Source organism: Salvelinus sp. IW2-2015, linkage group LG6.2 (genome assembly GCF_002910315.2).
Source record: "Salvelinus sp. IW2-2015 linkage group LG6.2, ASM291031v2, whole genome shotgun sequence".
Taxonomy (NCBI): domain Eukaryota; kingdom Metazoa; phylum Chordata; class Actinopteri; order Salmoniformes; family Salmonidae; genus Salvelinus; species Salvelinus sp. IW2-2015.
In genome coordinates this window covers 10,765,095-10,777,335 of record NC_036846.1, presented here as the reverse complement: position 1 = coordinate 10,777,335, position 12,241 = coordinate 10,765,095, and the positions used below count along the sequence as shown (strand labels likewise).

Below are 12,241 nucleotides of genomic sequence, written 5' to 3'. Positions count from 1 at the left end.
TGGCAATGGTCGTGGTGTAGGTGAAGGGTGTGGAAGGGGCATGGGTCGTGGATGAGGTAGCTGGTCGTGGTGTAGGTGATGGAGATGAGGGGCATGGTTGTTGGGGTGGTGAATGAATGGTGTGAAGGGGGATGGTCGTGGTGTACGGTGATGGGATGTGCAAGGGGATGGGATTGTGGTGTAGGGTGATGGGTGGTGGAAGGGGCATGGTCGTGGTGTAGGTGAAGGCGTGTGGAAGGGGGAATGGTCGTGGTGTAGGTGATGGGTGTGAAGGGGGAATGGTTGTGGTGTACGGTGATGGGTGTGAAGGGGAATGGTAGTGGTGTTGGTGATTAGGTGAACTGGTGTGTAAGGGGCTGGTGTGGTGTAGGTGATAGGGTGTGAGGGCAATGGTTCGTGTGTATGGTGAAGGGTTGTGTAAGGGGATGGTTTGTGTGTGGTAGGTGATGGTGTGTAAGGGTGTGTGCATGGTTGTGGTGTAGGTTGATGGGTGTGAAGGGAGCACTGGTTGTGGTGTAGGTGATGGGTGTGAAGGCGTCATGTGTTGTGGGGTATATGGTGATGGGTGTGAAGGGGCATGGTCGTGGTGTAGGTGATGGATGTGAAGGGGCATGGTTGTGGTGTAGGTGATGGGGTGAAGGGGGCTGGTCGTGGTGTATGGTGATGGTGTGAAGGGTCTGGTCGTGAGTGTAGGTGATGGGTGTGAAGGGGCATGGTTGTGGTGTAGGTGATGGGTGTGAAGGGGATGGTCGTCGGTGTGGGATGGGATGTGTTAAGGGCATTGTTGGGTGTGGTGTATGGGTGTAAGGGCATGGTTGTGGTGTAGTACTCGGGTGTGAAGGGGGCGGTGTGGTGTGGTGTTGGTGTGAAGGGCTGGTCGCGGTGTAGCTGATGGGCGTCGGGGCTGAATCTGTTGGGCCCTGGGCAAGAACATTTGAGGCTCCATCTTGGCAGTAGAATAATTTTTTTGCAGTTTTAAAAGCTATTGCCTGTATTTCCTGTGTTCTTAGGCTCAACATTATAATAAAATCAATGGGGGCCTGATTTTCTAGTTTTATTTTTGGTGATTGAAGTTCTCACATTATGGGCTATTATTATAAAATAATTAAATATACATATTTTTCACACACTTTCTATTTGGTTTTTTAGTGTTGAAGTTGAAACTGATGACGTTTTCCAACCATCGAAATAATATTTTTATAGAAATGCACAAAAAATGTCCCCAACGACCTAAATGGACCCAGTCCATGACCGCACAAGTGGGTCGCGACGCACACAGTTTGGATTGTGGGTTCACCAACCATCGTTATACTGTGAGAGCTAAAGTTTAAAAAATTTATTTTTTTTATATTTAACTAGGCAGTCAGTTAAGAACAAATTCTATTTACAATGAAGGCCTAGCAACAAGTGGGTTAACTACCTTGTTCAGGGGCAGACAACAAGATTTTTACCTTGTCACTTGGGGATTCAATCCACCACCTTCCAGTTACTGGCCAATGCTCTAACCACTAGGCTACCTGCCGTTGAAATATAATAAGCTGCAACTGAAATATAATAAAGAACATCAATATATTGTACTGAGCTAATAAAGCAGCAGACAGCATATGTTTCTGTTATTTTACTGATGTCGAAGTTTAATTGATTTCTCTAACAAGTTGGATTGTTGTTGTCTCACTGCTATGTTTTGTGGTGTTATTAGGAGAAAGTGTCATATATATTGTTAAATAGCACTTACAACTATGTTAACATACGGTATAAATATGTGTACCTTACACTTATAATTACACTACTTACCAGCTATGTAACTATCATACAAACAATAAGTCTGAGGGAACCTTTTGTAAAGTGGGAAATATTATCATACTTTCTCAGCCTCATCAAATCAGAGCTGAAGCAAACCTGTTAAGGTTTTGCCAGCATTACAGTATATACGAATGTTGGTCATATGCCAAAACGTTCCTGAAAAATTATAATAATAAAAATATATTATAATGTCCACTGACAGGCCAAGCTTGTCCAAAGTCGCTTAATAGCATGTGGATCGGTGTTTAAGATGGTTAAACACACACATTTGTTGTTTACATTTTGTAGTAGGCCAGATGGTTTTGTAACTGCCCTGCTCTTTCGATGCAAGTTGATGCTTGGGGTGTGTTGTTCCATTCACGAAAGTATAGTGGCATGCATGTTTATTACCAGAGTACATCTATGCTTATCAAAATGTGTCAAGTATTTGCACACAAAAACACAACTTGGTTCCTGCATCAATTTACACCCCCACTCAATCAAAATCTGTCACCATAAGGATCAGGGTAGGTAAAACTGATTTTTTTGTGAACTGCTAACTTGATATACTTTTATGTCATTGGGTTGCTTTACATTGCATTATTGATGACCTGCATTCCAAATTCAAATATGCATTTTGTTCAGTTTTGCCTGACCCTGAAAACTTGGTTTCGGTTTGATTATAAGACCGTTAGGCTTGCAACATATCGAGGCTTTATTCATGGTCTGGGATCAGTTGAGTTCTCTCTCACACAACTTCTGTGCCTTCAAGAAGCCACAAGTGCAACTCCTTCCTGCCGAGTACAAAACGCAGTGATCTGGGACTCAATCCTAAATGAAGGCACTTTTCACTAAGGTGATGTTGTCATACTCACCCACTATGTGAGCTTACTCTGGCTAGGTTTATTCAGGCTTGCCTAATTGTGCCTCTGATATGAGGTCGAACAATCAATCTAATTGTATTGATATCCATGATAGCTTTCAGTATAACTATCAATCACTGACGTTTAGGGTATGAAGGCTGAATGGAGTCCTTGTGTTTGAATAACAAGAAATTGGTGGGGAATAGGACCACTGATTTGAAAAGTTGTTAACTGAATCCTTTCGGTATTCGATCATGACAACTCAAAGACTTAACTCAACTTAGTCTTCATATTTTTAAACGACTTTCAGCAGGCAGAAAGACACTGAAACTGACCTTAATGTAATTGAATCATAATAACAGCCCTTAGTCAACCGAAGGTGAATTTTGATAGACCATTTTCAGCCTCTGAGTCATCACTATTCACTGTCAATGCCAACAAAATGACACACTGTTGGAGCCTTTGACAATCACAATATCTACTCGTTGGAGCACGTAAAGGCTCGTAGACATTGGCCAAGGCCCCGACTCAGTCTCCCAGAGGTGTCAGAATTCAATCTATTAAAACCGGATGAGAAAGACAAGCTGAAAGCAAGGGTGCCACTGGGAGAAGCAGCTGCAGTTGCATGGCAAGGAGCGCTTCTCCTCCAATGACAAGTAACAGTTATTGAAGCGGAGAGTTAAAGAGAGGGCCCTGCTGAACATCTTGACTGAGTATCTTGAAATGATTTCATGAGGGCAAGAGATAAGAAAGAGGGCTGGGTAGTAATCTTTTTATGTTTGTGGGGGAAGTCTTGTATATGAAGATTTTGAGGCATGGTCGTGGTGTAGGTGATGGGTGTGAAGGGGCATGGTTGTGGTGTAGGTGATGGGTGTGAAGGGGCATGGTCGTGGTGTAGGTGATGGATGTGAAGGGGCATGGTTGTGGTGTAGGTGATGGGTGTGAAGGGGGCATGGTTGTGGTGTAGGTGATGGGTGTGAAGGGGGCATGGTCGTGGTGTAGGTGTTGGGTGTGAAGGGGCATGGTCGCGGTGTAGGTGATGGCCGTGGGCTGAACTCTGTCTGGGCCCTGGGCAAGAACATTTGAGGCTCTCATCTTGGCAGTAGAATAATTTCTTTGCAGTTTTAAAGCTCATTGCCTGTAATTTCCTGTGTTCTTAGGCTCAAACATTATAATAAAATCAATGGGGGCCTGATTTTCTAGCTTTTATTTTGGTGATTGTAAGTTCTCAAACATTATGGGCTATTATTATAAAAATATAATATATTTTCTACACACTTTCTATTTGGTTTTAGTGATTGAAGTTGAAACTGAAAGCGTTTTTCCAACCATAAAATAATATTTATAGAAATGCACAAAAAATGTCATCCCACGACCTAAATGGACCCCTGCCATGACCCACAAGTGGGTCGCGACCCACAGTTTGGGATTGTGGGTTCACCCAACCATGTTATACTGTGAGAGCTAAAGTTTAAMAWWTTTATTTTATTTTATTTAACTAGGCAAGTCAGTTAAGAACAAATTCTTATTTACAATGAAGGCCTAGCAACAGTGGGTTAACTACCTTGTTCAGGGGCAGAACAACAGATTTTTACCTTGTCAACTTGGGGATTCAATCCACCAACCTTCCAGTTACTGGCCCAATGCTCTAACCACTAGGCTACCTGCCGTTGAAATATAATAAAGCTGCCACTGAAATATAATAAAGAACATCAATATATTGTACTGAGCTAATAAAGCAGCAGACAGCGCATATGGTCTGTTATTTTACTGATGTCGAAGGTTAATTGATTTCTCTAACAAAGTTGGATGTTTTGTTTAGTTTATTCCATTTGGAATATGATTAAGCTTTTTTAATCTCTATACCTTGCCTCTAGAGCATTTATCTCCTGAGTGTGCAAATGCATTCTGGGTAATCAAGGTAGCCATACTGTTGTGTTGATTTCCAATATCCTGAAAGCAAAAATATGTTATTGTTTGTTAGTTAATGCTGGCAACAGAGTCGAGAAATATTGTGCACACAATGCATACAATGCATATCTCAACTCAGAGTTTTTTTGTTCTGATTTCATATCTTGAAACCCTGTGCAAAGCATTCTGTCAGAAATAATTGTTTTATCTTATTTACTTTTGCTTTGTGCTTTCATTTTTCCCTCTTTTTCCAAAATCTGTCATGATAGGCAAAGGATCTCTTGCCCCACAAACATAGAGATGGAGAGTATTCTACTACCCTACCCTTCTCTTCTTTATTCAGTCTTGGCCCTCATGATTAATTGCATTGTCAATATACTGCAGTCAAAGATGTCAGGCAGGCCCTCCTCTTTAACACTCCCAGAGCTCAATAACTTGTTACTGTCATTGGTGAGGAGAATGCGCTGCCTTGCCAGTGCACTGCCAGGCTGCTTCCTCCCAGTGGCACCCTTGTCTTTCAGCTTGTCTTTCTCATCCTGTTTTAATTAGATTGAACGTTCTTGACACCTCTGGGAGACTGAGTCGGGGCCTTGGCCAATGGTCTACGAGCCTTTACGTGCTCCAGTACCGAGTAGATATTGTGATTGTCAAAGGTTGCCAACAGTGTGTCATTTTGTTGGCATTGACAGTGAATAGTGATGACTCAGAGGCTGAAATGGTCTATCAAAAGTTCACCTTCGGTTGACTAAGGGATGTTATTATGATTCAGATTACGATTAAGGTCAGTTTCAGTGTCTTTCTGGCCTGCTGAGAAGGTCGTTTAGAAAATATGAAGACTAAGTTGAGTTAAGTCTTTGAGTTGTTCATGATCGAATACCGAAAGGATTCAGTTAACAACTTTTCAAATCAGTGGTCCTATTCCCCCAGCCAATTTCTTGTTATTCAAACAAGGACTCCATTTCAGGCCTTCATAACCCTACAACGTCAGTGATTGATAGTTATAGTGAAAGCTATCGCATGGATATCAATACATTAGATTGATTGTTCGACCTCATATCAGAGGCACAATTAGCAAGCCTGAATAAACCTAGCCAGAGTAGCTCACATAGTGGGTGAGTATGACACATCACCTTAGTGAAAAGTGCCTGTCAGTTAGGATTGAGTCCAGATCACTGCGTTTTGTTCGGGACGCTCGGCAGATGGAGTTGCACTTGTGGCTTCTTGAAGGCACAGAAGTTGTGTGAGAGAGAACTTCAACTGATCCCAGACCAGTGAATAAAGCCTCGATATGTTGCAAGCCTAACGGTCTTATTAAATCAAAACCGGAAACCAAGTTTTCAGGGTCAGGCAAAACTGAACAAAATGCATATTTGAATTTGGAATGCAGGTCATCAATAATGCAATGTAAAGCAACCCAATGACATAAAGTATTCATTCAAGCTTGCAGTTCACAGAAAAATCAGTTTTACCTTACCCTGATCCTTATGGTGACAGATTTTGATTGAGTGGGGGTGTAAATTGATGGCAGGAAAGGCAAGTTGTGTTTTTGTGTTGCAAATACTTGGACACATTTTGATAAGCATAGAGGTTACTCTGGTTAATTAACATGCATGGCCACTATACTTTCGTGAATGGAACAACACACCCCAAGCATCAACTTGCTATCGAAAGAGCAGGGCAGTTACAAAGGAACCATCTGGCCTACTACAAAATGTAAACAACAAATGTGTGTGTTTAACATTTAAACACCGATCCACATGCTATTAAGCGACTTTGGACAAGCTTGGCTCTGTCAGGTGGACATTATATTTATATATTTTTTATTATTATAATTTTTCAGGAACGTTTTGGCATATGACCAACATTCGTTGATATACTGTAATGCTGGCAAAACCTTAACAGGTTTGCTTCAGCTCTGATTTTGATGGAGGCTGAGAAAGTAATGATAGATTATTTCCCACTTTACAATAAGTGTCCCTAAGACTTATTTGTTTGTATGATAGTTACATAGGCTGGTAATTAGTGTAATTATAGTGTAGGTACACATATTTATACCGTATGTTAACATTAGTTGTAAGTGCTATTTAACAATATATGATTACACTGTTCTGGCCTATGAAACTACCATGCAAATACATAGGCATTGAGGACAGTTCTCTATCATTTAATACAAGTGAATCATTTTGAACACTGATTTTCTCATCAGAACAGACAAGATAAGGTTGTACTGCTACTCTTTAAAAGGGCCTAGCATGTGAAAATATACCAACCATCTAGTAGAATTACACAATAGACATTGTAAATATACTCTAATTTCATTTTGATGCATTTTCAAGCCCTTTCAGGGTTCTGTTTCCTCAGATGGTTATTTGTGAAATGCCGGAGCCTTTGTATATAAAGAGGGATTTGAATTCGAAGGAAAAACACCTTATTTGCCAGGAAAGCATTTGGTATATGAATGGGGCGTTTTATCTTCAAATGCAATTACTTAAGGTGCGAGCAGAAAGATACAAGGGCTGTTTTAAGATAAGTAGGGGAGTGCTGGGGGAATTTCAATAGGAGAGTGGTGTTGAATGAAGATTGAGGGGCTCTGGCATACTTTAATGTCCAACTTGATGATTAATATCTTGATATTATACCTGAAGCCCTCACTCAGACATTGTGCTGACAGGGGAAGACTTGTGCTCCAGTTAAAGCACTTTGAACAAAGCCAGTGATGAAGCAATATTTTATTTTATTTATCTTACTTCTCCCGCTTTTCATTGCAGCTATTCATTACTTCGTGACAAGTAAGCCATGCAGTACATAGATATGTGGGAGAATGAGTTGTGAAGTGCAGGCAAATATTCTCTGGAAAGCATTTCCATTTATCGTAAAGAGGAATCTTATCATAGAGAAGGTGAGCAACAAGGGAGGGGAGCCGGAATAAATGTTTTCCATGTGTCTTGGTGCATTGATTTGTGGATGGACCACTGTATTAATTAAGATGATGAATGATACCACAATAATTATGTTTGTGGCCTTCTCTAGTCATGGTGAGCCACTGGGTTGACTAATTAAAGCTAGTCTGTGCCATTTCCACGCTCTCATTGGCATTTTCAACGAATTAAAAATAACATCATAAATTTGGAGGAAGATGACTCCAATGGATGATAATGTGTTGAAAAACAAAATTTAAAGACAGCTGGAATTGAAAATGAATTCACAACAGAGTAATACGATTCTTCCTATGTAGCGTAAATATACATTTAATATAATCACTTGATACAGTTGAAGTCGGAAGTTTATATAKATGTTAGCCAAATACATTTAAACTCAGTTTTTCACAATTTAATCCTAGTAAAGATTCCCTGTCTTAGGTCAGTCAGGATCACCACTTTATTTTAAGAATGTGAAATGTCAGAATAATAGTAGAGATAATTATTTATTTCAGCTATTATTTATTTCATCACATTCCCAGTGGGAAAACTCCAATTTGTGGAGTGGTTGAAAAACGAGTTTTAATGACTCCAACCTAAGTGTATGTAAACTTCCGACTTCAACTGTACATGCGAACAGCTTGAAACCAAACAGCTTGCAAACAAACAAAACTAATTTAATTTGAAAGAAAATAGGTTTTCTGGGCCTCCTGAGTGGCGCAGAGGTCTAAGGCACTGCATCACAGTGCTAGAGGCATCACTACAGACCTGGTTCGATTCCAGTCTGTGTCATAACCAGCCGTGATCGGGCCCCCCATAGGGCGGCGCACAATTGGCCCAGCGTCGACCAGGTTAGGGGAGGGTTTGGTTGGGGGGGCTTTACTTGGCTCATTGTGGCGTGCCGTGTTCCTGCTGGCTGACCTCGGTTGAACGGTGCTTCCTCTGACACATTGGTACGGCTGGTTAACCGGGTGGGTGTTAAGAAGTGTTGTTTGGCGGGTCATGTTTCGGAGGCCTTTGCCTCCCGAGCCCATTGTAGTGATGAGACAATTTTGAAAAGGGGTTTAAAATTTTAATTTTTCCCCTGTACTGAGCCATTGCTATTGTGGGGTTCCCACTGTGGAGTTGATTGAATTCTGCCCTTTGACAGTACTCATTTGATTTATAAACTGTTTTAAGTGGAAGCCCTTATAAGATTTTAGTGTCTGTCTGTGAGACTGTGTAGACTGTGTAGACTGTGTCTACACGGTCTGCAAGAAATAATATCAGACACTGACCTGAATCACGTTAGTAAACATTTAGGAAAACACCCTCAACCCTCCTCTAGTCAGTGAGAGAGAACATTTCATGAAGATTTGTCTTCAGCTCCACATGACAATGAGGACAAGATAATGAGTTGTAAAGGAATGCCTTTTTGGCAGGACTGACTGAAATCCCACCCCCAAAATGAAGGCTTTGCTAGGCGTCGTCTGACTGTGTCATATTTCATCTAAAATAAACCTTGCAGAAATGAGGGTTGTAGACCGACTTGACCTCTCGCTGTGTCATTGCAACCGCTTGTTGTTTATCTTTGTGTAGTCGGCTGGATTGAAAGCATTGTGCATGTGATTATCAGCTGTCCACACGGACCGGCACTGAATGGAACTGTGATAATGTTGCTGTACTGCCAAAATGGCCTGTAAATCCCTCCTAGATTAGCATTGAATACTTATGACTGGGTTGCTGGCAATACCAGAGAGCCTGGGGTGATGAGAGCATACACTGTATGGCAGGGTAGAGCAAAGCACTGTCATAAACAGCCCACTGAAACTGCAGACTCATCTACTATAAGAACGAACATGAGAAATGAAAGACAGAACTCATGTGAAGTTGTATTTTCTGACAGCTCTAGGAGAGCCTTATATCTGCACACTACAGTTGGCCCCTATCTGTGAGTCTGTTCTCCAAATATAAAGCATAGCAGCTGTGAGAGGCGGCTAAGAAAATAGAGAGAGAGAGAGAGAGAGAGAGAGAGAGAGAGAGAGAGAGAGAGAGAGAGAGAGAGAGAGAGAGAGAGAGAGAGAGAGAGAGAGAGAGAGAGAGAGAGAGGTGTAGTGCAACACTGCAAAAGCAGCTAGCTAGGCCCCACAAAAGGCTTGTTAAAGCTGTGTGTCTGGAGTGAGGATGAGTCAGAAACAGGGAGCTGTTGTTTGCGAGTCCAGTCCAGTTTGATCTCATCAGCTCTGCTCAGGGCTCTGTAAACCCAACACAGCACTCCTCAGGATGTTCTCTCAGGATGTCTTCCCATTGACATTTCCTCAGGAAGTGAGTCATCTGGGCTTTCGAGAAGATTGATTTTCATTGTATTTCACATCTTGAAATGGGATTACGAAATATTAAATGTCTATTTCCAACAAGTTATCACTTCAGTAAATTACTAATGAAATGAGCGCTAGTCATTTGCTGTGAATTTAACAAATGGTATCTCCATATTCATCGGAATTCACATAAGATAAATGAAATGTTAATAACCGTTTTTAAAATGTGTTTGCTCCTCTCTCTAGGTTAAAAATGATATCAAGAATATTTTTGATTAGTTAAAATACCTGAATATAGCTAGAATAATGTACGTTTTGCAAAAAGATCTTATCAAATGTAATCACTTTAAAGAAAGATGTGGACTTGGAATGTGCCACTTGACGATGCCACTTTAGAAGACCATACAGAAGGAATCATAGCTTACTGCAACTACTTTATGAAATGACAAAATGATGAAAACATCATAGGTGTGAAACAACTTGAGTGAGATGAGTATCAGCCTGCATCTCTGTGGATTAATCATAGCTAATCATAGCCACAAATGTACTCTTGTCCTAACTTTAGTACACTGAGATGCAAAGGACGACAGACATCATTGCTGTCAGTAACAACGAAGCTCATGCATGTTGGGAAGAAGCATTGTTGTGGCCGGAGGCAAAACTTTGAAGTTTAGCAGACAATTATTTAATGAAATTGTTTTTAATTACCATTAGATACTATGTACACTATATATACAAAAGTATGTGGACAGCCCTTCAAATGAGTGGATGCAGCTATTTCAGCCACACCCAGCTGCTGACAGGAGTATTAAATTGAGCACACAGCCATGCRATCTCCACAGACAAACATTGGCAGTATAATGGCTTTACTGAAGACCTCAGTGACTTTCAACATCACACTGTCAAAGGATGCCACCTTTCCAACAAGTCAGTTCATCACATTTCTTCCCTGCTAGAGCTGCCCCGGTCAACTGTAAGTGCTGTTATTGTGAAGTGCTAACTCATAGGAGTAACAACAGCTCAGCCGCGAAGTGGTAGGCCACACAAGTTCACAGAACGGAACTGCCGAGTGCTGAAAGTGTAGAGTGTAAAAAGTATTTGTCCTCAGTTGCAACACTCCTGACCGATGGAACTCTGGAAGCAACTTCAGCACAAGAACCATTCGTTGGGAGCGTCATGAAATGGGTTTCCCACACAAACCTAAGAGCACAATGCGCAATGCCAAACGTCGGCTGAAGTGATGTAAAGTTCGCCGCCATTGGACTTTGGAGCAGTGGAAACGCATTCTCTGGAGTAATGAATCACCCTTCACCATCTGGCAGTCCGAAGGATGAATCTGGGTTTGGTGGATGGCAGGAGAACGGTACCTGCCCAAATGCATAGTGCCAACTGTAAAATTTGATGAAGGAAGAATAATGGTCTGGGGCTGTTTTTTATGGTTTGGGCTAGGCCTCTTAGTTCCAGTGAAGGGAAATCTTAACGCTACATTATCCAATGACTTTCTAGACGATTCTGTGCTTCCAACTTTCTGGCAACAATTTGGGGAAGGCACTTTCCTGTTTCAGCATGACAATGCCCCCTTGCACAAAGCGAAGTCCGTACAGAAATTGTTTGTCAAGATCGGTGTGGAAGAACTTGACTGGCCTTCACAGAGCCCTGACCTCAACCCCATCGAACACCTTTGGGATGAATTTGAATGCCGACTGCAAGCCAGGCCTAATCGCCCAACATCAGTGGCCAACCTCACTAATTCTCTTGTTGCTGAATGGAAGCAAGTCCCCACAGCAATGTTCCAACATCTAGTGGAAAGCCTTCCCAGAAGAGTGGAGGCTGTTATACTGTATCAGCAAAGGGGGGACCAACTCCATATTAATGCCCATGATTTTGGAATGAGATGTTCGACGAACAGGTGTCCACATACTTTTGGTCATGTATTGTAYTACACTATCTCTGGAAAATAAGCATGATGTAACTATATTAGGTATGCATTTATGAAGTGAATAACTACAACAGAATTATCACAGGAAGTTGAGGTAACAAGTTATGTACAATCTACATCCAATAGTGTAATCCATCTTGTGTGAGTGTGTGAGTGTGTGGGTGGGTGTGTACATGTGTACATATGCATGTGTTGGTGCTATGAAGGTGAGGGTAGAGTTTGGAGAAAAAAAATGTGCAGTGTCACCAAGGCCATTAAGGCCTCAACCATGTCAGGTTGCTGCACCTTTGCCCAATGATGTCAGTTTACCCTTGAGTGACATGCTATGACAGATTAAATTTTCTCTGTGATTTTAAAGACAGTATGACACATTTAGTGAAGTGTGCATTTTATAGAAAGGTGGAGTTAAAATCCTTAAGAGTCTATTGACGCACCCGTGCGGAAATCTAAGTAGCACAATAAAAAGATCTGTCAGTTTAAGCTCGCGATACAGCGGTGTTTGTCAGACAATGAGACCTCCCAAAAATCAGT

General features: G+C 41.4%; 2 protein-coding genes across 2 annotated transcripts in view; one reads left to right on the top strand and one right to left on the bottom strand.

Annotated features, from left to right (window-relative positions):
* Nucleotides 1–12,241, top strand: part of LOC111965822 (leucine-rich repeat and immunoglobulin-like domain-containing nogo receptor-interacting protein 2) — a 330,141-nt gene that overhangs the window by 221,948 nt on the left and 95,952 nt on the right. The window lies entirely within an intron of this gene.
* LOC111965511 (uncharacterized) lies at nt 538–3,740 on the bottom strand. Its single transcript, XM_023989679.1, has 2 exons — nt 3,461–3,740; nt 538–920 (listed from the first exon to the last, which is right to left on the bottom strand). Exons 1-2 carry the CDS (start codon nt 3,738–3,740, stop codon nt 538–540), a joined length of 663 nt encoding a protein of 220 aa, XP_023845447.1.